The 27284-nt window shown below is 41.5% G+C and overlaps 1 protein-coding gene across 3 annotated transcripts in view; it reads right to left on the bottom strand.

Annotated features, from left to right (window-relative positions):
- Window positions 1-27284, bottom strand: part of ARID1B (AT-rich interaction domain 1B) — a 346830-nt gene that overhangs the window by 278777 nt on the left and 40769 nt on the right. For all 3 annotated transcript variants that reach the window (XM_087817708.1, XM_087817709.1, XM_087817710.1), the window contains exon 2: window positions 19010-19204. In XM_087817708.1, the coding sequence (XP_087673834.1) occupies window positions 19010-19204 (195 nt within the window). The remainder of the gene's footprint in view (window positions 1-19009; window positions 19205-27284) is intronic.

The following is a 27284-nucleotide window of genomic DNA, read 5'->3' as shown; positions in this document are numbered from 1 at the left end:
TGAAGTTTCTTCCTAGCAGATGGTCCAACAGGCTTCAAAAATAATGGGAAAATGTACTTCTAGTTGTCTCCTTGGTTAGCTTAACAAACACCTTACCAACAGCTATCAGAGAGGTTTGGCATCAGACTATGCTTGTATTTTCTTTAGGGTAACAGAGCTAAAGACACAGGCAGCAGGGCCTCCCAGGCCAGCGGAGACCCTGCCCACAGGGCCGCTCCCGCACCTCCCCTGGGCTAAGCTCCATTCCCAGGCCAGACGAGGCTATAAAAAGCCTGGCTTCTGGCCAGCTGGCAAGACCACACACCGGGTATTTTTAACTTAAGGGGCCTTAGGATGAGGCCAATACCAGGGCACCAAAATGTTCCGGATGAATAACAACCTCCAGCCAGGATGGTGGTCTAAACAGAAGGTTTCTCCCGACGTATCCTAATTACCAATCGGGTCTAAGCAGTGATGGGGACATGGAAAGGTAACATTTGCGAAAGCCTGTGGGAGTGGGCAGATAGTTCACTGCGAAAGAGCGCCACGACTTTGACAGACTGTGTGACCCTTATGGAAACAGCAGTGTGAACACTAACCGCCAGCTAAATAAACTGGACCCTTACTTTCTATTCCTGACACGCAAGGCTACAAGCTTGACTTCTGACACAATGACTCTGCTGCTGTTCTTGCCTTCACACTGGCCTTGGCGCTGGGCCACACACCGACACCAGGAGCGCTCCTTTCTTCAGATAAAACGAAATACAGCAAGATCACAACTGAATGCTAAGTGCTCGGGGACCATGCTCCTGTGGTGAATGCAATTTTCTGGGTAAATAAGTATTAATGAGACAGTTCTTTTAGTTTCATCCCTTATTGTTAAAAATTACATGTAAACATAGACATCAGTAAAAAGTCTGCCTTAAATGAACAGATTTCATCGTTTTTGAGCACTGACGGCTCTCCCGTCTTTGTTGTGACTCTATCACTTTTGAAAGCAGAACAGTGACAGGACGAGTGCAGACAGGCGGTGCAGCTCCACGCACAGCTCTCAGGAGTTCATTCCGGCTCTCAGGGAGGTCGGGGCGTGGGCACTGCCGCTGTGCTGGGCGGGCAGAAATTGCTTCTCTCACTAAACATAAGCTTACGATATTTTACTTAACTTGCCCTTTTATTACCCTAAAATGCAAAAGGCAACCAGAAAAATGTTATCTACTTACAGATTTGCATTAGTAACTGTCGTATAGAATGTACAGTGGTGCCTCGGTTTTCCAACGTCTCTGGTGACGAACATTTCAGTTTACCAGCACCATAAACCAGGAGGTAGGTGCCTCGGTTTTTGAACACGCCTCGGGAGTGGAACATGCCCCACAGCTTCTGCTGAGCACAGGATCCTGAGGCTCAGCTGTGGGCTGTGGATCCCTTGGGTTTCGAACGGTCTTCCGGAACCAGTTACATTCGAAAACCAAGGTGCCACTGTAGTCACATTCAGCACAACCTTACCATTTAAAACAGCAGGGTCATCTTTGACCCAGTGTCATTAGGATGTCTGCTCTCACATGCAATCACCTCCAAAACTGTTTTTCCTTCACATCAGTTCTCTCGCCTGGACTCTCCTCTCAGGTGTCTTCACTGAGCCCTGATTTCTCCTCTGGATGATAGGGAGCCTCACTGGCCTCCTCACTTCCACCCTCCCCTCCCCTGCCCTAAACACAGCTGGGAGATCATTTTCCCTGAGCACACAGCACACTTCCTGAGCTCCAGGCAGCTTTTCCTGGCGCATCTAAACAAAGGCCCCTGGCCTCCCTGCGTACCAGAGGGCACTCCATTTATCCAAAGGTATATGCTTAGTCCACAAATGCCTTGAGCCACTGAAAAGTCTCGCATATTACAGGGAGCACAATGTGAAACCATGGAAGTAGGAAACAGGCTGGTAAGGAAATCTGCTGTATTAAAGATGTATTTGTGAAGATTTCTAGCCAACATTTCAGATTAAATGCTCATGTTTATTTCTACTCCCACATAGAACCTCATTCCAATAATAGTAAAGAAAACTTGTTAAGTAATAAATAATATTTTAAAGTATAAACCCACAAGGACAAAGATATAAGATGAAATGATAGCAGATAAAAGGTCAAAAAATTTTGGAAAGAAAACTGCTGAAAGACAAGTGATAATTAAAGTTTTAATTTGTTCTAAGTGAGAGGATAAGAAGATAATTAAAGCTCAGAACCCCGAAGACTCAGGAATCAGAGGGGGCAAGGGGCTAGGTGAAATATCCGTAAGGATTATTTCAGAACCCCCCCAATCCTCACCCCAATCCTGTTAGAAGTCAAAGAGGATTTCCATTGGAGAACTCAGCAGTAGCCAGGAGTCAATGGAAAAGAGAAGATTAAATGGCAGCATAAACAAACACATATACATGCACATTCAGCCTCCAGATGCCCTGATTTCCCCTCTGGATGAGTTAACTGCAGAGAAGGGGTGTAGAAAACAACTTTCGAAGGTCCTCAAACAAAATGGCCCAGGCCCACCTGTGGACACACCTGTCCAAGTACACAGTTCTTAGCTGTGTGTTCATGTGTACCTCACTATTACATGTCAACAGAAAACCAATGATCATCAGACATCTCAAGATAGCCAACAGGAAAGATAGTGAAAGGTAAGGACAGCAGGACCCAAAGGAAACACAGGCAAGGAACACCCCAGAGCAAACCTTCAAAGATCCTAAGATGATCTCCAGGGAGGTAAACTACTGTATCCATGAAATAAGAATAAGATGGTATAAGTAAAAGAGAATTTAGCAAATGAAAACAAGTTTGTGAGAAGTGATACTATTTACCAGAACTGAAAAACAATCTACCACAAAAACAAACAAACAAAGATATAAGGGTTAAAAAAATGATCTAGGATTTAAAAAATAAGAATTCAAGATAGTAAGTGCAAAGAAAATCCAGATGAGGAAATTATCAAAGAAGTGATATCTCTACCCTCCAAAAAATTCCAAGAACAGAGCTCCGCACTGGATGAGACGAGCAAAGTGAATAGAAAAATATCAACTCCAAGGTTTATCAATATTTTAGGAATCAAAGAAATAAAAAGCCTCTAAGGTCACTAGAAAGGAAAAAATAGGTTACGTATAAAGGGTGAGGCACTGGACTTCTCAACAGAAACACTTGAGGTTAGAGGGCAATAGAACAATAACTCTTGAGAAAAAATTATTGCCAATCTAGAATTCTATACTCAGCCAAACAATCATTCAAGTGTGATGGTAGAAACAGCACCTTTCTGACATACAGGGAAACTTCACTCTCTTGCACCCTTCCTAACTAGTTAACTAGACAATGGGCCCCACCAAAATGAGGAAATACATAACAACAGAAGACATGTGTGTAGAAAATTGAAGTTCAGGACAAAGTAATTCCAAGAACATGAGTTAAGGGAAGTTTTACTACATGTGCAGCAGGTCATGAAAGTAATCAAGTACAGAGTGGAGAATGAAGGCACAGGTGAGGCACATGAGTCCAATTCTGGCCACAGAGGGACTCAACCACTGCTGCCCAAAGCCACAGAAATTTGGAATCAAGCAATATGCAACATGCTTCATTCCAGTCAAAATCTGCTATGGTGGGTCTAACTGAAAGAACTGAAGTAATCTGAATGCCTCCAAGCTGCCAGGGAGGCTATGGATTTGAGTTCTGAATTCTAAATTGTGGAAGCAGAGGTTTTAGATGTGGGCATCTGCCCAAACATAGAAAGGCTATTCAAAAGACAATGGGCATCTGTGAACATGAAAAAGGTTCATCAGAATCTCACTAACTGATGGGTCCCGCTTTGTTACAAGGAACTGTGCAGTCGTATCAGAGGATGAGGGAAAACTGGTGCTTGGTTTTGCTTTTTTGAAACCACAACAATGAAGCAATTATCAACTCCAGAATAACACGAAGTTCTCTAGTAAGGGCCTGTATTCACAGTTCATGTCTCAACTACATACAGTTATTTTACACAGTTCTATTAATGTAAACAATGAGTGCTGACTTAACCTTCCTTTATGATCAAACAGGACACGAGAGGGGAAGGGACCTGTAGGGCAGGGCAGTATGAAAGAGTTAACTTTTGCATAGTGGGGTCGATAGTTTAAATTTGAAAAATGAAAAAGGAGCCACATAATCACGTCATTTAGAAATATGGATTTAAGTACCACAATAAACCATTAAAGAGATGAAAATGGATGCCTCTAGGGAACAGAACTCATGGGCAAGGAAAGACGGAGTGGGACCTGGTATTTTTCACAAGCAGCCTTGTAATACTACTTTTTAAACCATATACACAGCATTGAGGACATTTTTTTTTTTTACTTTTCAAAGTATGTGTCTCCTCCAGCAGACTGTGAGCCTCTCAATGGCAAGTCCTATATATTAGACCTACTGCAGACCTTCTTTAACACTGGTCATCTGTAGCCAAATGTCCAAGCACTATTAAATATCTGTGACTTTTTTACAGCACACAGTCTTTTTTAAATAGAAAGAGGGAAGATTCTTCAGAATGAGTAAGATAAAAACTCATAAGAAGAGACTGTTAGGCCAATAAGACTGATCCGGTGGTCCATGTACCAGAACCAAACTGAGCAAAGTAGAACAGCAACGGCAACAAGGGAAAGTTTGCTAATAGCGACACTGGCGTCCTTTTAAACATAATCTTCTGATTAATTTGCTGGATGTTGCAACCATACACTGCCTGTAGGGTATTTAAGCGTGCATACTTGACAAAGCAATCAAAACATAAATTCATACCCAGTTTTCCAAACGGCAGGTGAGCCATTAGGGTTCACTAGAGTTTGCAACCTTCCTTTCTCACTAGATTTAGGTTGAGTCAGCCCTCACCTCTTCACCTTGAAAAGAAATCATTTGACTTGACTCCTGTGGCTCTGGGTTTTCAAGTACTGTAACTAATTTATAATAATTATATAATGCCAGGCTTACACTAGCCATTAACGTAAGAACAATGTAATGAATACTAATAAAAATGCTTCAAAAATGAAATAATGGAAGGGGGAGAAACATGAAGGAAGAGAACATTTTACTCACATATAGTGAATTTAATAGATCCGATTAACAGAAGCAAGAACTCTGTTACCTTTTCGTTTTTCATTTTAAAAGATGTGTAGCAAATGTATGCAATTTTGTATTACAAAAAGAGACACCCTAAAATATATTATCAGGGGCAATAACAACAGATTAAAATGGCAATAATCAGGAGAAGTGGTAAGAAGTACAGTTTTTTTACATTCTTATTTATAAAAGCAGAGGTCAGAGAAAAACATAAAAGTCAACTAGCAAGCTCATTTAAGGAGGCAAAGAAACAATGTTTAAGTTTTTATTCAGAACTTAACTCTTTTATATATATTCCCACATCATCGTTCACCTAGATAAACACAGCAGAATAAAAGTTCAGAGTATTGATTATATTGTTTGAATACTACTTTACATTTTTGGCAGGCTCCTATTTCTAAATGCAAAACTCATGAGCAATGGAGACTGAAAAGGCGAATAAATCTTCATTTTTTAGGTGTAAACACAACGGCCACGGTGGTGGTTTAACTGTATGAGGCACAGCTGGGCATAATCTCTGAGATGGAGGAAAGGAGGTTAATAGAAATCATAGGCCATTTTTAAAAGGTCTACTTATTAAAGCAATGTTTACACCCACACTACATTTCTGCCCTCTGGATACATGAAGAGATTAGTAATTTTTTTCCATTCTGGAAGCCTAGGTATGGAGACAGTTTCTCCTCTTAAAAATCAAATAAGATCATCCAGCCTTCAAGCAGGAGCCCTGATGCTTTCTGAACTGATCCATCAAAGTACAATGGGCAAAGATGAAAGGAAAATTTGGAGATGCAAGAAAAAGAAAAGTTAGATTCTATGCTTGTGCAAACTTAAAATGTGAAAATTTCTGTAAAATTCACCCCAAAAACACTTCAAAGCCTAATTGAACTGAAAAGTACCCCCACTTTCTTCTCTCAGACCCTGGAAACTCCTACTCCAAGATCCAGGTCTAATGTCACTATCCCAGAAAGCCATCCCCCCAACCCCACGCAGCTGTAGCTATTCCCAGAGCAAGCTCTACAAATCTACACTGCAGCACCCAGCACATCATCCTCCAAGTACCTACACACGTGACTCCATGAGTGTACTTGGAGTTCTCTACAGAGAATAAGCCATTAAAGAACTTAATAACATTCTCTTAATTCAATAAATCAAAAATAACAGCAAATTAAATGCATGTATGAGAGAATGGTATTTACCTGAACCCAAAAGACCAATTTTAAAAATTCAGTAGGGCTCTGCTATAATTAGAATCTGCCTGTATTCATACATTTAGTCTAACACCTTCCCCACTTTCCCCTTCCTACCCGACCTAGGGAAGGGTCCCTCCACGTTGCCTTAGCACCAAGGTAAACATCAATACCTACATTCACTTCAGATGCTCGACTTACCTATTTGCAGAGCATCCTGGGATATTCCCCAGTGATTAGTACAATACAGAACACACGGCAGACATTCAAAGTATGTGTGCCGAATTCAACCAGAAGTGAGTCAATTCAACTTACAGTATGAACTGTTTTTCTTTGAAGTGAATCACTTTCATGCAATTTTATTTTTTTAAAAAAGCTTGTATTTACGACCACAAATAGAAAACCATAAGAAGATAATAAAAAATGAATTCTATGAGCACAATCCAGTGTGATTACATCTAACTGGATACAGATGCCTGCCCAAGGCTCTCAGACTGAGGCCTGTTCTCTAGAAAATGACGAAAGGGTGGGAGGGGCCGTGAAGTGTGAGAACGGTGTTAGAGCACACTTCAGTTCATAAGAAAGACAAAATGGAAGAGGGTACTTGCTCTCTTATTCGATGCTATTTAGCGGTTTTGCTACCAGCAGAGGGAGGAGCGGCGCACTGAGAAATGCTGGGCTGGTGTCTTCAACGCTGCGCTACCTGAACGAAGGGCAGAGTTCTCTACTCCTGCTTGGGTGACCGCGGGCAAGCTGCCTAACTGCTCTGGCTTCCCAACAGCAGAGTTGGTGAGAATTACATGAGATGGCGTATATATGGGGTTTGGTACGAGGCCCTGGCTCTCAGCAGAATCTCAGTCAATACCAGACTAGAGTTAAAATCCTATGATTCTAATGTAAAATGGACACCAGTTTGGCAGTTCCTTAAAGGGTTAAATGTAGAATTACCATATGACCCAGCAATTCCACTCCTAGGTATCTACCCAAAAGAACTGAAAACAGGTATTCGAGCCAATTGTACAAAATGTTGACAATAGCACTACTCACATTGGCTAAAAAGTGGAAACAACCCCAAATGTCCATCAACAGATGAACAGACAAACAAACTGTGGTCCAGCCACATAATGGAAAAACATTTAGCAAAAAAAAAAAAAAAGATATGAAGCACTGATACATCCTTGAAAACATTAAGTGAAAGCAGACAGACACAAAAGGTCATATATTATATGATTCCATTTACATGCCATATCTAAAATAGATAAACCCACAGAGAAAAACAGCAGATTAGTGGCTGGGAGAGGGAGACAGAAGTGAGTGCTTACGGGGTGTGGGTCTCACCTGGGCGTGGCGAACAGGTTTTAGGGCTGGACAGAGGTGATGGCTGCACAACACTGAGGATGTCACTGAACTGCCTACTTCAAAATCGTTCATTTTGTTATATGAATTTCACCTCGATAAAAATAACTGCTCTGATTCTAAGTGCAATAGACATAGTAAGTAACATTCAATTTTCAACTTAGTAAAGGTCACAGAGGACTTCCCATAAAGCTAATGTGCAATGTCAAAATGAGGCCACCTTAATTATAATCAGTCTTATTATTCAAAAACTCAAGTGAATTCTAGTCTCAGTGATGAACAGTATTCCAGCTTTACCAGAATCATAGAGTTTAGTGATAGCATGAGCCCTAGACCTGAAGTCTTTGCTCTGATTAACCTGTTTAATCTCCCTTGCCTCAGTTCCCTCATCTATAAATTAAGGATCATAACACCTACTTCAGAAGGCCATCACGAGGACTGAACTGGTCCATGTAAAGGAAGTAAGACAGTACTCGACACAGAATAAGCCCTTAATAAGCACTATTATTATTATTCATAAAATGAAGATAAATAGAAGCGCGGCAAGGACTGAGAACATTCATGTAAAAGTAACTGGTATAATACCTGGCTCTGCAATTGTTATCATCACATCCGCTGACAACCTCTCACATTTTACAAATAAGAAAAGGGCCCAGGAAGATGGTGACACAATGACAATGAGGAGGGCAATGAGGCAACGTCCATACTGACGCACTGAATTCCTGCACTTCCTTAAAAGTAAACACTGCTGATCTCCCTACATCTTCAACTAGAATGAAGCACATAGGAATACTTTTTCATTCGATCTAAATGACATTTCCTTCCTCCAAGGTGTAGCTTCCATTCCAGGGGTAGCCATGGCCTCCACTTCTGGAGACAAGTGGCAGCATGGAATAGACACAACACCACAGTTCCAAGCCTGTGTCTATTACACACCCTTGCAAAAGTGAAGCTTGACAGAGGTGCTCCAGCCCCATGAAGCAAGTGAAAATCTCTGCTAAGAAGAGTGGGTGCAGTGTACCGACTTCACTTATGGAGAACTAAAATGTCGTACTTGAGGTTTTTCCTCCATAAATAAACACCAACTTTTACACAATGCCAGTGTAAGTGTAGGTGTAAAACATTTCCACACCACAGGGGGCTTTAGGCCCATTTCACAGCCCTCATCCGGCCCCCACCCCCGGCAGAGCTCTGCCTCCACTGTGAAGGCATTCTCTCCCCTTGGCAGGAAATCCCTACGGAAAAACATCTGTTTTCTGTAACCCACACCCTATTTGGGAAGTTTTCCTCTGTGAGCACTGTCAAATGACCAGGATTAGGACGAAGATCCGAGTTCGTATCACTCAATGCCAAATCCGATCCAGCTATAGTCTAGAATCTTCACTCACCTCCCTACTTAGTGTATTACACTTAATATGAGAGTTCAGAGGAACATTCCCAGCCATGAAGTAAAGCAGCAGCTGTCTCCAATTACTCAATGGGGTTAGTATCAGAGAAGGAACAGAGGCCCCAACACTACACACGGTGAAATACCCAACAACAGACTCTCACCAGAATTCCTTAGGAATCTCAAAGCAGGGTTACAAGTAAGGCCAAGTGGCTGTCAGCAGGCTTCTCAGCAGATCAGAGGAGGAGCCGGGCACTAGAGTTCAATTGGAACCTGTGAAAGTAGTGGGGGAGGAGAGGCCCCTCAGCCAGCACAGGTGGCAGACCTGCCACTAAAACACTGGACCTTTCTGCATGGGGAGCCAGAGGTCACTGGCCAGGCTACAAGTCTACAAATTTTCCCCTTCGTTTGTTTGGAAATGTCTGTGAAGTGCCATGTACTGTTCTAGATGGACCACAGCAGGGAAAAACCAAGTCCCTGAGGTCAGAGCTTATGTCCTAACAGGAGCACTGAATACACCCCAGGCAGTGAGTGCTATGGAGGAAATAAAACAGGGAGGGATGGCGGTGGGCAATTTCACTTGAGTAATCAGAGAGGGCATCTCAAATTCACATGTGAACAGAAAGCTAAAAAGGAGCTGGCCGAGAGCTGCCAGGCAGAAAGAACACACACAAGAACACACACAAAGGCACAGAAGGAGGGTGGGCATGGGGGTGGGGAGGCAGGAGTGAAGCCTTGGGGATGGGAGTGAAGTGGGAAGTTGCAGGAGCAGTGCCTGGTCTGACTTACACCCTCTGAAAGGACCATTCTGGGTGCTCTGCTAAGGTGGTGGGGCTAGGCCCAGGTGGTAGCTGTGGAGGAGGTGAGAAGTACTCAGTTTCTGGATATATTTTGAAGGAAGAAGCAATGGGATTATCTAACAGGTTGAAAGGTAGAGAAAAAAAGGATGACTGTGAATTTTGGCTTGGGCAAGCAAAGGGTGAAGCTGCCACTTACTGAGAATGCAGGTGGAGAGATTGGGAAGAAAAACGTTTACACAAGAGAAACTTTGGAAACTTTAGAATAATTCTGTGTTCTCTACAAACGTTTATAACCAAAAAGCTCTGCCTCCAAAATCTAGAATTCAGAACTCAATTCACAGCCTCCCTTGCAGCTAGGAGTCATTCAGATGACCTAAATTCTCAGTTTAATTCTAGATTATCACAGCTGACCAATTTGGAACTCGACACTCTGCATGCTGCTTACTGCCCATTTTCTGAGGCTTCCGGCAACAGAAGATGAGTCCCTGGTCCCTCTGCTCCATTCCCCATTCTGTACTTTATTACTCTTGTGACCAGCTGCATGTGTGTAAGTAAAACGTCCTTTGGCTGTCATTCTGGGAATGACTCCAAGTGTGCTGTGATACACCTGTTGTCACGAAGATGGATCAGTGATGTCACTAGGTTATCATTCATCCCACAGCTCAGCCAGGGACACCAATGAGAAAGAAGGCAGTTCTCCATGGCTGCCCAGGGGACTTGGAAGGGAATGTGGTCTTTCCTCTTCCCTCCCATCAAAATATGGCCAACCACTGAGGAATAAGAGTTTCTCATCTCCAAGACCCCTGACAAACGGCACCCGATTTACAAGTAGGGAGTTGGTAAGAAGAGTCTCAAATCTGTATGAAGCCCAGATGCTGAGGAGAACATCCAAAGACAGAAAATGCTTTAAAATATCTCCATTATTGGGATATCTGAAAATCTTATAAGGAATTTCAAGGTAATAGAGTAACTAAAGGAAAGAGAAGTCGGCTTTTTGGTTGACCCTCTTAAAGAAGTACTCAGAGGTCATCCAGTCCACAAGCCAACAATCATTCTGACCCATTCCTGTTTCTCAATTCTCTCTGGAAACCAGGATGATGTTGGCAATAAAGGAACATATAACCTAACCTGCGGAGCTGGGAAACTGTCCCTGCGTGGCTGTCTGTTCTGTGACGCACCTCGGACTAGAGGTCCCTTCCCACAGACACTTCTCCGTCGCCCTCCTCGGGAACAGCTACCACAACTATCCAGCTGGTTTTTCTCAGTCTCAGGACCAGTAAGGAAAACTTAATCACCTCAACCATGACAGAGTTTTGCCTTTTAACTCTAATACTTTAATTTTCTGCTACAGATACTAGTCTGACTCTTTGTTTCTGAATCTTGGAAGCTTTATAGAACTTGAGCTGGACTTCTGACTAACCCTGAGGGGCCAAGGCTGCTGGTTTGACAGTTATTTAAAAAAAAAAAAAAAAGGCATGCTCTTAATAATTCAATACCAATAAAGAGAAATTAATTTGGTTAATTCTTTACAATGCAGTCTGTTTTCTAGGAAACAGGAAACTGGGTAACTCCTGGTGTTGCAGACAATTACAAAAGTTTGGCTGGGGCTACGTTAGTAGGCAAGGGGTATTCATGTTATACATAACACACCAACTACACTCAGGCCTCGGCTTCAGAATTTCCAGAAACTTTCTAACACCTGGTTCCACATGGGAATTCCCCTTGAGGCCAGAGAAACTGGAACTGAGGCAGCCCCTGCATGAGTGAGGCGTCCACACAGCCACCGAGAGAAGCGAGGCCGCATTCTTCCTCCCATCTTCGACCCTCTAGTTCCCTTCTTCACTCATGCTCCCACCCACCTTCTTTCCCTTCTCCCTCTCTGCTGCAGCATTCTTCTAATTTCACTCACAACTACGGATTTAACACTTAATGATAACCTTGCAAAATTATAAGGACAAATGGCCTTAAAAACTTTGTTGCATATAAAAATAATCAAACTGCCATAAAGAACTTTTTACCATAAAAATTTAACTTTCTACTACTAACATAAAAGAAAAACTACGTTTACCCTTAGGGAAAACCTGTTTTAAAATACAAAAACAAACAAAGCCAGCCAACTCCCCTTTGTGGGGGGTTAAAGAGGAGTGAAAGTAATGGCACAGAACATAAATCCTAAAACTTACTTGTATTCAGAATTCACTGCACAGTTGATCCCAATGTTGTACAGTACATATTTTCCAACTACTTAGAAAGTAATGTGTAAAATGAATAAGGAATTACTGGCTCTCTCTTTGCCTCCTTTTGTGACACCAAGTCAAGTTAGCATCTCAACATGAAGATTTTCTATATACTAGAAAGGACAGACTACATTCTACACATCTAACATACACCAAGAGTTAGAAGTAGTGACCCGAGAAAGTTCTCACTTTAAAAACAATGAAATTAAAAGTCAGAAAATAGCCCAGCCGGGCATGGCTCAGTGGTTGAGAGTAGAACTAGGATCCAGGAGATCAGGGTTTGATTCCTGGTCAGGGCACATGCCCGGGTTGCGGGCTGCAGCCGATCAATGACTCTCTCATCATTGATGTTTCTATCTCTCTCTCTCCCTCTCCCTTCCTCTCTCTGAAATCAATAAAGATATATATATTTTAAAAAATAATAATAAAATAAAAGTCAGAAAATAATTTATTGCACTGTTTGCTAATCTCTGAAGAAAATATGGCTCTTTTCCTTTTAGAAAGATTTTAAAGAATTTGGCTTACTGGCTGTATTAATACAAACTGTCAAGCATCAACCCATCAATTTCAGAAGACTGTATCTGAAATGACAAAACTAAAATGAAGAAACATTAACTTACTATTATTTTAAGGGAAAACTCCAAGCTAGGAGACCTTGCAGTCAAATCCCCTTGGCTGCAGAGGGCCCATGGCGGTCCAGGCTTTTTCACCACTGTATGCAGATTAACCATTAACTGGCAAGGACTAAACTGTTTCAACTCCTTCTGGGCACATTTCATCCCTTCAGGGCAGAGGCAACTTTCTGGCTCCCTGGGGAGGGCCCAGAACAAGGGGCTGTCCCCTGTACACGCCAGTTAGGAACCTGGTAGGTCCTTACTTACTGATCTATGTCTGACCCCTGACTGTTAACCCCAGCTGCACAGGAGTCACCGGTGGGGCACAGAGAAAGACAGAGGGAGGCCTTTACATGCAGATGCCGGCATCCATCCTTAGAGTTTGTAAAGCACCCTGGGAGGGTCGAACATTCAGCAAAGCTTGCCAACCACTGGCCTAAGATATGCCACTTCATCACTTGGACTTTCAATTATTTGTCTTCTGGGATTTTGGGGTTTTTTTAAGAAGCACTGAAGGACTATGGTTGGTTCATTTTACTGATATCAACTTTAAGCTTTACTTGAATTGTTTAAATTTTAACATAAATATCATACTTCACATTTCTTCGGTGAAAGCAAATAAACCAATTTTGTAACAAAGAAGCTTAACAGACATTTTAGACTGAAAGTCTACATATGTAAAATACATAGAATTCATATGTAAATGAAAAATAGTACCAGCGATCAGCAGAGAATAAGCTCCATGCACTGAACATACTCTAGGAAACCTACAAACACATCAACAGAACTTGCTGATATAAAGGTAGCTTTCCAAACTAAAAGAGAAACCATCTCACATTTTCTCATTAAGCTGAGAATAAAACCTGTTTTCAAGTATAAAACCTGGTCTTTTCTAATTTTTAGAAAAAAGACTAAAGATTTAAAACTTTATCTTTTACTTGAAATGTGATCTCTTTTAATTCACCTCTACTAAGAACGCCATATTGATGCTTCAAAATGTTTCAATCCAACTACAATACAAAACGTAGATAAAACCAGTTAAGTATTCCAGAAATTTCAATTTTAAGGAGCAAATCAAAATTACCATAACTACAGATCTTTTCAAAAATCTTTTCCTGGTACAAAACTCCACCTACAGGGAACTCTGGCATCACAGACAGCGGCATCTGCTATCTACTTGGAAGCAGAAATGCGAGGTGTGAATGTATTTTGTTGGTAAACCATAAATACCTTCGTGTTCACTGATGTAGAACAGCTGAGGAGATCAAGACAAAATGTGGCCAACAAAGGTCATTATTTATACAAATCTGCACCTGCTGAAAGGACGCCAGAGATTTCAGGTTACAGGCAAAGTGGCCTGGCTCTAAGTCTCCAGCAGGGAATGTGCATCTGTAACACAGTGACTGAGCAGGGAGAGGAGCCTCACTGCATTCACTGTTTTCCTGATCAAAAGGTTTACCTGCATTTTACTGATTTGTTATGTGTATGTACATCCTTACAAAGACAAAATACATGTTTAATATGTTACCTATATACATGTACAGATGTATTTCATTACACTACTATACCAGTCACACAAATGTTCTGCTTCACGTTCGTGTATGCGAGGGAGCGCACGCAGGTACAGGAGAACAGCTTTAGGTGAACAGAAACTATCAAAAACTTAAGTCTACCTGTGAAGCAGACATGAGGTGCCCACTGCGCTCCGCTGCGCTGTCAAGCCTTCCTTTCTCACCCTATCACCCCCAATCCAATCGCGCTCCTTAAAAACAGGAAGTCTAAGCTCTGTTTAGAGAAAACGAAAAATAGGCCCTAACTGTTAGATTCACATTTGGGGCTCGGAGACTGAGTCTAAACAAACATTTCATGTCAGAAGACTAGAATTTTTAGGTCTTTAACCAGTCTTCCCCTCCATTCATCCTTACTTTTCAGAGACTGTTCAAACTACATCAAAACATAATTTTAATCATAAAAATATCAGGTGGGAATCCTAGAACCTGTTTGGCTGCCTTAACCCCCCCGCCAAAAAAAACATTTATTTTAGCCAAACAATTGTAATGTTTGTCTCCTTTTAGAAACATCTGCTGCCAAAATAAACATTTGCATTGGAAGAAGTGTTTTGGCTGTTAAGATGGCACCAAATAAAATGCTTATGTTCTAAAATAAATATTTTACATGAAATACACACAGTAAAACAGACACATTCAAAGAGTGTAGAAGATAAAGACACAAATTAAAATACCTATTGACTTTTAAAGTTTTTTCCAAAGAAGCTAATTTTTAATTCTATTTTATTTAGACTGAAAGTGCTAAGTTCAGATGTTACCTTAACAAAAATAACGAATTTGTATTTAATTTTACCACGTTATCTTTCAAAACAACGACTATATTCCATGCTCTTGTAGTTGTAAAGGTCTTCACAATACAGATGTGTTTTTAAAAACTAAAAACGTCATCATTTCCCATTATAACAACACTCATAAACTTAAATCTCTCACCTTGCCCTCGGTTCCCTTTCCCTGGTTTTGTAACGATAACAGGCATCAGATTATACAAACATGTGCAGCAAGGTAAGGACAGTTAAAAGATCGACCCAATAACCCTTGATAACTCAAGAAAAACCTCAGACTACACAATCTGTCTGACACACAAAAATATACCTTTGTTTCTGTAGCCTATTTCTCCTGGGTGTTGTTTCGTTTACATGAAAAATCTTTTTTAAAGTGAGCGCACAGGCTGATGTATACATTTACGGTCACAAAGGACAAGAAAAATGAAACAAACATTTGTTCACCCACATCCCTGATCCAGGAAAGGATAGCTCGCGGTCTACGTTTTTTAAAATAACGGAAAAACTCAGAAAGAGTCAGAATCTAGTACCTTTAAAGATTATGTATCCTCTGTGTAGTTCTGTATGAGATGAAATCAACCAACCGGTATGCTTCTTTCTGTTAACCATCCCCAGGTTTGAATTCCAGGATCCTGGAGGCAGAACATTCTCCACAGAGGCATAGAAAATTCATTTCCCCTCTCAGCTCAATAGAAAACCCAAGTAGGCGAGTTTTTTGGACACTGTGCAAAACTAATCTGTTTAGCCATGTATTTGCCTGATGATGTGGGAGAATCAGCAAGTAAAAGACCACAAATCTAGTTCCAGTTAATAAATACCACAATGATGCACTATTATCACATCATGCTTCAAAGACCCAGTCATGCGTTTGTTTCAAAAATAAAATTATCACCATACAAATCAAGAATCGCCAGGTTAATACTAAAATCAAACACTGAGTGGCCAGCTCCTCCTGATTCTCAGAGACAAAAAGCAGGCAGTGATACTGTCCATGTTAAATTTCCTATAAGCCCTGCAGTTCTTTCTAACAGAACACTCATTTAAATTCCTGTCACAAGAGTGGAATGCCAGCCAGGAATCAAACTGTGACCCCCGAGCCAAAGACAACTTACCACTCAGCTGGTAAGTGGGCCACTCAATTTACAAACTTGAATTCCTGCATTTTAATCCTTTGCAGAAATATATGAGCAATATTAAATGAACTGGATGCAGCTCATTAGAGGTTCACAAACCAAACATAGAAAGCTTTGGAGGCCGTCCAAAGCAAAGTCATGCCTAGGTGGTGATGTCCACCAGTAAAAACTCAGAGTCATCATTATCTTTCAACTTTTTTCCTGGAGAACATTAGCAACCACGACTACAAAGCCCAGACAATTACATCAATACCAGAAGATAAATAGGGCCAGCAGCCAATCGCTATGCCAGGACCTTGAGCGCAAGTTTATAATTACCCAAAATTCACAAGCAAAGCAATTCACCAAAAATTCCTCACCAAAGAGCACAGGCTAAAGCCAACAAAATAAATGTGTTCTAATAACCAAAACCTTCACTTTTTTTCCATTTCAAAGCCTATACCTAACTGATCACATGAACTTGCTATGATAAAAGCTGTGTGACCCTTTGAAATGTTACACATTCAAAACTGCATTCACAGTTATGGCTAGCCTTTTAGATTTAAAAAAAAAAAAGTATACTTCAAGGCTGTACTATAACTAATGAAAAGGTAAAAAGCAGTAAAGGCTTTTTAGAACCTTTGATTATGACGAACTCAACAAGGAAGTTTGACATTTTCCCCCCAGGGGATTCAGTTTCTCACCAGATATGCTGCTTCACTTCCACTATCAGAAAGATCTGTGTTTAGAATCAGGCACTTCTTTTGGTTAGCAGTAAGATACCTAACCTAAAACCTTAATTAAAAATTTGCTGAAATACTTAGTAGGTAATCATCAATTTGTCCCTTCAAATAAATGCAATACTTACTGGATTTCACAAGTAAGTAAGAGCCACAGGGATTATATAAAACCAAAATGCTGAGAACAGTGAGGCTACTCTATGTATCTGTAATGCATCCTCTACTTTGAGCCTCACACATGTGGGGGAGAGAATAATAAAAACAAATTCCCAGGCAATCATTCTTCACACACCTTCGCCTGTTGTTCCTCCAACCTGGTACTGCAAACCAAGACAAGATCAGAAACTTCTAGGAAGACTTGAACCCATTCAGAGAAAGAGATAAAGGAGCATCCGGCCACTTGCCAGGAATAGCACCTTTTGAAATGACTTTCCAATTTCACATCAGGAAAACAGACTGGCGAGGACGGTGCAGAAATAAAAAGAGGGGCATCTACTTCTCTCCATCAGTCCTGATATTTCGTTTTCTTTTTTTAAGGTCCTGCTATTTCTTACTACCTTTCTGCCTCTGCTCTCTTCCTGCGGCCAGACTATGACAAGGAATGATCAGCCCCCAAATGAAATCCAGGGGGCAGTTAGGGCTTTAGCAACTAGTCTCTGGGCCTTCTACCCTCAAAGAAAGGCAAATTAGCTTTACTAAAGAGAGAGAGCCACAACTCTCACCTCACTTCGCAATCCTTTACAAACTATCTCCCTCTCACAATTAGCAGTCCCAATTAAAGATTTTTACTCTAGATAGTAAAATATTGCTGGAAGAAAGGACTAATGTTGGAAAAAAACTAAGAGTACAATTAAGTATGCAACTGACTGCTAGACTTCTGAAAGGCCGATCTTTAATAAACGGGTGAGAACTTCTGACAATAACAAAGGCCGGGTAAGGAACCAAGAGCAAGGATTCCAAGGCAAAGCTACTTCTGTCTTTCCCTACAAAAGTCCTGAAAATAAAAACATCACAGAAAAAGTGAAGAGGAAAGACAATACTCAGTCTCTAAAAAAAGGCTCAGATGCAACTTATCCATGAACTTCCAGCACACAGCTATTAAAGTATGATGTATCATTCTCAGATCCACTTTAAAGAGAACAAAACGTTTTATGCCAGACAATGTTTTATTTCCACAAAGGATATTTGGTCAGGAAGAACTTCCTGAGAGAACGGCTGTGAAACCCTGGAGTGGGTTACGGCAACCCTATGGAAACACCTCTGGGGAGGCAGTCAGCTGTCTGGGGCATCAGCCCAAAGCACCCCTGGGAATAAAGGGATGGGGTAGTGTTCCTAGTAACTAACTACCCTGACCAGTCAGAATCTGATTTACCCTCTCCAAATTTCATGATCCCTGAGGCTGACAACAAGAAGACTCCCCAGCGTCGAAGAAACTGGAGGTTTACTACTGCTAGAAGGTGGATGGTCATTTAAGGTAACTCCAACGGGTTGATTCTAGATACAAATACTTGGTTTGAAGAACAGGAAGTCTTTTTTGTTTGTTTGAAGTAAAAAACAGAAAATCCATGAAAATCTAAGAGAACAGATACACATCAAATCCTCTTATATGAAATACAAAACCTGTTTCAAAAGGTACAGAGGAAATAATATGTTAAGAAATAAAAGCAAAAGAACTTTTTGGGAGACTAAAAAAAAAAAGTTTTAAGCTGATGCTATCTTCATGAGAAAGACCTTTAAATAACTTAAAACTTCGCCTTAGGAAGTCTATTCACAGCTCAAAATCTGACACAGTCTGACACAAGAAATGCTGGAAAGCCAAGTGCACTTTGGGACTACACTCTATATAATTTGCTGCAAAATGATGACAGGGTACATCTTCAAATACGGCTGGTAACACCGGCCTTCTACCAAACAGGTTTTCTGTCCACTTTGTTCTAAACTCACTTTTCCTTCTTTAAAAGAAAAGGGGGAAAATTGTACCTGGGATTATTTGAAAAAACTATGAAAATTAAAAAAGAGCAGAAAATCAGTGACATACCCCCTAATTCTCTCAATACCAATCTTAGGTGGACAGACGACAAGACAGAACTATCACCAATGAAGGAAGGGTGGGGAGAAGTAACAACTGACACAAACCTGCTGCTGTGGGTACTGCATTCCTCCCATGGCCCCTGGGGTCCGACCTTGGATGCCGATAGGATACCGCTGTGGGCCTGGGGGGCCGTAGGAACCTCCAGGGTAAGGGCTGCTCTGCTGAGGCTGTGAATGAGGGTTACTGCCCATCCCATACAACTGAGGTCTCTTCATCACCATGGGATCCATTGGGCTGCCCTGTGAAGGGATAAATGAAGAAGTGAGCTTATTAGGTCATTATTTACTACAAAGGCAGACAGTTTATGATGCTGACACATACATTAAAAACACAACTATCCCGGGCGTGGCTCAGTGGTTGAGCGTTGACCTAGGATTCAGGTGATCAGGGTTCGATCCCCAGTCAGGGGCCTGCAGGAGACAGCCGATCAATGACTCTCTCATCATTGATGCTTCTATCTCTCTCTCCCTCTCCTTTCCTCTCTCTGAAATCAATAAAGATATATTTTTTAAAAACAAAAAACACAATTATCCTTTAGAAAATATTAAAAACAATGATCTGACAAATAAAACCCCAGAAAAACATTAAAAATATACTGACATGGACACAGACATTTTATTTTTTTGCTTTTAGGAAGGTTTTAACAATTAAGAGAAACAAGGAGTAAACAAAATAAGGAAAAATTGTGCATCCTAAGCAGAGAAAACACTGGCATCTAAAATTCTGTTATGCACATAGAAATGAGCATGACAGTAAGTCTCACCCAGCTCCTCTTAGCTTACTAGTAACAAAGGCAAAGTACACCGAGTGGCTGGGAGCACTTTCTGACTTCAAAGTATTCTTGGAACTACTTTATTTTAGACCCAAGTCTGCAAGTCTTTCTCAAATATTAATGCACCTGAGTGCTCACTGGAAGTGAAAGGATAGATTTTAAATAATACAGAATGTCTAGGGTAAAAGTTTTCAAACACCATCAATGCGCATGAACAAGCACCCAGAATGTGAGTCACAAGCCACCTTCCTATGTAAGTCAGCATCTTACCAAACATAACCAGTTCAAAACTAGACTCTGAGTTTTATTTTTGGTTTAGTGAGTCAGCCAAGGGCCTCAGGGCCAAGGCCATCTGGGAGAGCCAGGACTGGAGCCTCAGCCTGGACTTTCAAGGCCCTAGGTGCTTCACAGGAGCAAGGCAGGGGTGAGGAAGTCCCTCCGGCAATGCTACAAAGGCCTGCAAGCATTCACCCAACAGGTGGGTAGGTCTTTCCTTCCAAAATCATATAATGATCCCTACTGCGTGCCAAACTCTATGTTCACACTGAGTCCATGGAAACTCTCAGGAAGGTTTGAGGATTCACAGGATAAGTAGGAGACTAGGTTCAAGGTTGGGAGGGGCAGGGCAGAGTGTAGAATACCACAAAGCACAAGAAATAGCATAAAGCACCGGCTCAGGGAGAGAAGCTGCCTGGTGTGTATGAGGGAACACAGCAGTTTAGATCCAAATGAAACAGGAACTTTCAGAGAAGAAGCTGAAGCAGGCAGAAGTTAGTACATACAAGGTGAGCCTTATATGTCATTTTAAAGGCTTCAGATTGTACCCGGGGGATTAACAGAGAGCTACATTCAGATCTGCCTCTCAGAAGGCTGATCTCTCGGGCATGGCTGGAGCCAGGGTGGGTAGCCACAGCAGGCGGGTGAGCTGAGGTCCTGAACTGGTAGCAGAGGTGGAAGAAACAAGCCCAGACTCAAGTAACAGGACGGAAGTGCAGCACAACTTGGAGACTGAGTGGTGGGAGACAGCAGTCAAGGGTGGCTTCAAAGATGAGACACCGTCTGAGACAGACATGCAGGGGCAGAAGAGATCCACACTCCCCTGGGAAGTGGGAGCCTTCAGTATTCTACATCCTAAATTTGAGGTTCCTACAGGAAATCCAGGTGAAAATATCCAGAAGGAAGAGGCACAATGAGTTTCCATCTTGGTGGTCTGATCTAGAACAACAACTAAGGGAGTCAGCATACAGAGGACACATGTTCCTGGAAGGCAGCGGTCTTTTTGTTTTACTCACTATTATTTCTCGGGGGATAAGTCAGATAGTGCACTTGGCACATAGTAAATGCTCAATGAACACTGGATGAATTAATCAACAGGAAGCATGTGAAACTTAAGACCTGTATCCAGAAAGAATATATAAAAATAGAAAAATGGGTGGAAGACAAAATTCTAGAAAATATCACCATTTAAGGGAGAAGGGAAAAAAGAGGCCCACAGAGACCAAAAGACTGTCAGAAAATACAGTTAGACATCTAGAGAGTGTGGTGTTACGCAAGAGAAGGGGGTCATGTGTAGCAACAGAACAGGCAGGCCAAAGGCAGCCCCGGTGTCCACAGGTGAGGGCTAACTAAAGGCTTCGGCTGCAACTGGATGACTAGGAGGTCACTGCTGACCTTGGCACGGCAGTCTCATCACAGAGGTGAGGGTAGAAGCTGAAGGGCTAGGACCTGGGGCATGAATGGGAGGTGGGAGAGGAGAGCCAAGGCTGTACACCCGAAACCCAAGTGAAGGAAGCTAAAGAGCTGCCAGGCCTGCCTCCCATTACCCCTCCCCGAGACTGCATCTCTGCCTTCTTCCTTCTTATGGTTGCCCTTGTGCCCATTCTAATGATGATTAATCCACTCACCACACATTAACTGAGGATCTACTGTGTGCACTGTGTAGAGCACTGGAGGCGTAAGAATGAGTGTCAGCGGCTGTCCTGGAGAAGCGAACAATTCACTGAAGGAGAGGCACTGAACAAAGATTACCAAGCCACGCGGGACACATCCTAGCTGGACACAGGAGGCCCGGGGCAGGAGCATCTCGGCGTGTCTGCCACGGGTTTTAACAGGCCTTCCTACACAGAACACCGGAGCTCAGTCCTGAGGGATCCGTGGGAGTTTACCAGGAACTCATCTACCTGAATGAAAATACATGTAGGCCCAATACTTCTGCTCAAAATTCACAAGTTCATGGAATTCTATCTGTGTTACTTTTACCAGTGAAGAAAAACTGTGTACATAACAATGACAGAAATTACTCAAACAACATACTGATGTTATACATGTGCTGTCTTCACAATTCAACATACAAACATACGTGTTGTTAGGTATAGTGTAATAAAACTAAAACCGAGGACTAAGAATTAAGTTTTCCCAGAATGATTTGAATTAGACTTTATGCCTAAGAAAGCAAAATGTAATTATTTTTCACACTTTGTTGCGAAAGGTAAAATAAAACTTTCTATGGAAGTGTGAAAATCAAGGCTGAGCTGGTGATTTCAGAATCTCAGTGAATGAACAGCCTACAGAGAGACTAAGTCAATCTGATTTAAGGCTAAATTTCCAATACGGGCCGGGCCCTGAGGCAGCCCGATCTTCACATTCAATCTGGATTAGCCATAGTACTGGGAGGGTCTGCTTATTTCACTTTAAATAGTACACAACCAAAACCAGTGTAATTAAGGCAGAAATTTAAAATGGGAAAATGACTGGAATGTCTACATTTTAATGCTATAGATAACAGTGCAGCAAATTCATCTTATCAGTGACTGAAATTGTTTTGTAGTATCGGTTTCATCACTGCCATAAACTCACAGTCCTACTTAAAATTCAGTTAATTTGCACCCATGTCAAAAATGTAAGCTTAGCCCAGAGATTTCTGAAAATCAAAAGCGTGAAATACACAGATTATCTGCACCTCTCAAAATGCATCCAACACCTTTCAGTGAGACTTCAGATATGAAAACAGATACTCAAACAGTGCAAATTATTTAATTTTAACGTTCTCTCCTTTGGCCTATTATTAAATATTCACCCACAGTCGAAATCCATCCCACTGTGTCCTCTTGCTGTTTCTAACATTAAATATGTACTACTGCCGGATCTCCACCCCTGCCTTTTACAATTATCGCCAAAAGAAACCAAACACCAAACCAAATCTAAGACTTCCAAAAATCATAAAGAGCAAGTCACTTCTCACATTCACACCCAACCCAAAACAATTTCCTATTTTCCATCATCTACCCTCCTATTAATATACTGCAGAATATGTCCATTTTCATTTCTCACGTACACTTTACACTGTATCAGAGAGATCATCCACACCAAGAATAGTCCCCAAGTACTGCTCTCAATATATTATTCCAAACATGCCTTCCTTTCTAGATACCACTGCACAACTGCTGTGGTCTAAGCTTCAATTACATAAAATAGAACAAGTACTTCAAAGGCCACCATATGAACCACCCATTTTCAATGAGAGCTTAATATAACTACAGGTTATACATATCTCATACCCACACACACATATATATGAGTTACACACCTCTCACACTCACATATGTATGATTTATACATCTCACTCACGCACATGTATGTGTTATAGGTCATACATCTCACACACACACACACACACACACACACACACACACACACACACACACACACACACACACACACACCCCATTCCTGGGTCTCCCTAGGACTATTAGATAAGGAGTACAGTGTAGATTCTTAAAATATGGGCTGGAATACAGGTTCTTAACACATTAAGTAGCACAGTTAGGCTGTATTCTCGGTTTAGGCTAGCCTGGGAGTCTAACTACCCTTTTAAAGACTATCCAAGTTAAAAGAACAACTCACTTTTAGTAAACTTTAACTAAACGTGATGCTTTTTACACTTAGATACTCCTTCATTCCCACCTTTCAGAGTATGCCTACATGTTTTTATAATAAAAACATCTATGTAATTGTATTTACTCCAAAATATCAAGTGAAGGAGTTAGTTGACTAGTAGTTTCATTATGCATATACTATCTGACAATTTTTTCAGCCCAATTCCATAGACCATCCACTGAAGAAGGCATACAAAAGCCCACAGAAGAACCATGCCATCTTTGTGACCTACAGTCATATCTACCTGTCTGGATTAAGCAAGAAACTTTCCCCTTTTGAGTCATTATTTGGGAAAACGGTCTATCTTAGCACTAACTAAGCAAAACTCTTGGGAGTAATATTCCACCACCTATAAAACAACAAAAATGATAAAACCCAGTGGGAGTAAATGAGTATTTGGATAGGTAAACCTTTTTCTGAAGGATAATAGTCAATAAGCTTTAAACAAAAGCTTTAAGAATTATACCTGTTCCAACTCTAATACTCTCCCAAGTGGGGCAAGAGTGAGATTTGTCCCACAGAGTGAAAACTGTCCACAGCTACATGAATTCTAATTCTGAAAGGAGACCGCATGGGCTTTGGATCTAGACTGGATGCGTCCACACCTTGACCCCACCACTTACTACACCTGAGCAACCCTGGACATGCTGCTTATTTCTCAGTTTTCTCACTCAATGAACGAAGAAGTAATACCAACCTAACAATTACTGTGAAAACTGAATTAGTAAGAACTATAAAGGATCTCTGAGACACTTACTAATTGTTCCAAGAAGAAAACTGAAACTCCCCAAGTACTCAGTGATTATAGAATGTCTGAACAAGCCATAACATATTAGCCAGGGAACACAGACATGGAGCAGTACACAGAAAACAACGTCATGCCTGAGAGTGATGTGCATGAATTACAGCCGTGTGAAAACCGGGTTGATAATCATCAGAGCCAGCCAGAGTGACCTGTAAGTAGTGGCTGTCATATCGTGAAGCAATTGATGTTTACTCTTCTGTGATGCTAAATATAACTCTAAAATGCCTCTGGTTTTTTCCCAGGCGTGCTGCAAACATTACTATAGAGCTGTGTGGGGTGGGGGTGGATGGGACACAGCTGTCCCGCCTCCGTGCTCCTCCATGCCTGCGCCACACGCCATGCACAGCACAAACAAGCAGGGAAGAGCGGCCGGTCCTCCTGCTGAGGCTGCTTCTGCTCTCCTCCCTGCCTAAAACCAAGCTCACGCAATCTTGCCTCAAGGCCGCAGAGCCCCTCCAGACACCCCACCCCAGGATACCATCAAAGGGCCTGCCTGGAATCTCTCCCACACTGCCTCTAACAGACCTGAGTTGCCCTGCATTGGTATTTCATTCATGTACTATTTTTCCACTTTTCACGTGTTATTTCCTACCTCCCAGACAGACTAAAATGACGATGCCCATGCTCTGCATTTTTTTATGTCTTAGTTCAGAGCACCAATGGCTTAGATGATTGTGGTGATTCCCTCGAGGAACGATGACATAAAGTAAAAAAACATTCTTCAAAATAAAAGTAAACATCACTAACCAATGTGTACATCAACTAGACAAGTGATGCAGAAGACACATATCAAGTTAATGATAATACAAAAATCCAGCAGTCTTAGTGGAGTTCTTCTCCTGATGGCATTAAAATCAGTTTAAGTCAAAAAAAGGAAGAGGGTACTGGCGACTCCTCCCTCATTTGATAAAGAGTGTATATTCCTCACCCTGGCCGGTGTTCTCAGTGGTTAGAGCGTCAGGCTGCGGACTGAAGGGCCCCGGTTTGATTCCAGCCAAGGGCATGTACCTCGGTTGCAGGCTCAATCCTGGGCCCTGGTCGGGGTACATGAGGGAGGCAACCAACCGATGTGTCTCTCTCACATCGATGTTTCTCTCTCTCCCTTCTACTCTCTCTGAAAAGCAACGGAAAAAGTATCCTTGAGTGAGGATTTAAAAAAAAAAACACAAAAAACTGTGTGTATTCCTCTTCAAGCCAGAAAACACCAAGATTCTCGGTTTCCACTGTCATCACTACCACAGAATCCAACCACCAAAGAAACTTTCCCATCCCACATGAGTGAGGCTGGGAGCTGTGGGACTCACCCGGTGCTGCAGAGCTAGCGCAGCGCTGAGACCAGAACCAAGTCCCTGACGCAGGTCCTGTGCCCTCTACTGCATCGTGCATCCACGTGTGACCGCGAGACCGAGGGAGGAAGAAGATGCAACCCAGCCCCGAAAACCACCTTGTTTTCTGCCTGTACTAATAACAAAATAGTGCCTGTTTATTAAGACTTAAACCAAAACACTGGAACTTCACACTGGAACTTCAAATATGGGTATCAGCATACTCTAAGTTCTTCTTCTGTCACTACAGGAATATCTGCCACGTTCTACAATGGCATAGGAAGGGTCACGAAGTGAAATTCTAAGATATTAGAAAAAAACAGAAAAGTTTGTTTTGTTATTGGCTCGAAGAACCATCAAATTATTGGTGCCCTCCCACCAAAATGCCATTTGCAACATGGGAGGAAGGCAAGAAGTGGCCAAAATGCTCATGGATTGACTTGGAAAGAGGACTACTCTGTGTGTGTGTGTGTGTGTGTGTGTGTGTGTTGCTTTTAGAGAGACAGGAAGCGAGGGAAGAGAGAAACATCGATTTGTTGCTCCACCAATCTATGCAGTCATTGGTTGCTTCTTGTGTGTGCCCTGACCAGACATGGAACCCGCAACCTTGGCATATTGGGACAACGCTCTAACTAACTGAGCTACCAGGCCAGGGCCCACTGTCAATATTTTTGGTTTTGGTCTTAAGTAAGTTACAGAGAACATATATATTTGTGGAACCACAGAATGAAATCTGAAGGAAGAGAGCAGGGGATGAGAAAAATTTTGTAAAAATGAGATTATAGGAAATTTTTATTTATGCAGTCTTACCTGAAATAAGCATGCTTTAATGTACAAGTTTAAATGTAAAAGTTTGTTTTTCACATATATATTATCATTAGATGAGTGGAACAAACAGTATTTTTTCCTAACTGCACTTTAAATTTTATTCTGAATCTACAATATCACTGAATTTTTATTTTTCCAAAGATTAGCCACAAAAGATTAACGTTGTTATCTATTTATAAAGGATAAAGGAAATGCCATAAATTACCAATAAAAAGTAACAATTAGAAGCTATGATTCTTAACTCTTGGGAATATTCTAAAAATGCATTCATGATGTATATACATCCCATCTATCATATAGTGTCAGAGGTTCATGGAATACCCTCTAGAAAGCCATCCAAAGAATCTCGTGACCTGCATTATCAAATGCTGACCAACATCTGCAGGCATTTCTAGAGCACTTTAATCTGTTTTCATTGGATCACAATTCTTAAAGACACCCTGATAAAGGGATCAGCAATGAAACACAGCACCTTAACACTAAAAAGACCCTCCCTGGTCTATATATGATGTATGATCCCCTAAAAGTGTCTACACCATGAATGTTATGAATTCCTTCCTTATATATAACAAATCTATTCCTTGTAACTTACATCCATTGGTTTTAATTTGATCCTTTTGCAAATATTTGAAGATAGCTCTGTTTCACTTTTC

This window comes from Miniopterus natalensis, chromosome 5, assembly GCF_054644295.1.
Source record: "Miniopterus natalensis isolate mMinNat1 chromosome 5, mMinNat1.hap1, whole genome shotgun sequence".
NCBI lineage: Eukaryota > Metazoa > Chordata > Mammalia > Chiroptera > Miniopteridae > Miniopterus > Miniopterus natalensis.
The sequence above is the reverse complement of the archived record's forward strand: the minus strand, read 5'-3'. Positions and strand labels throughout refer to the sequence as shown.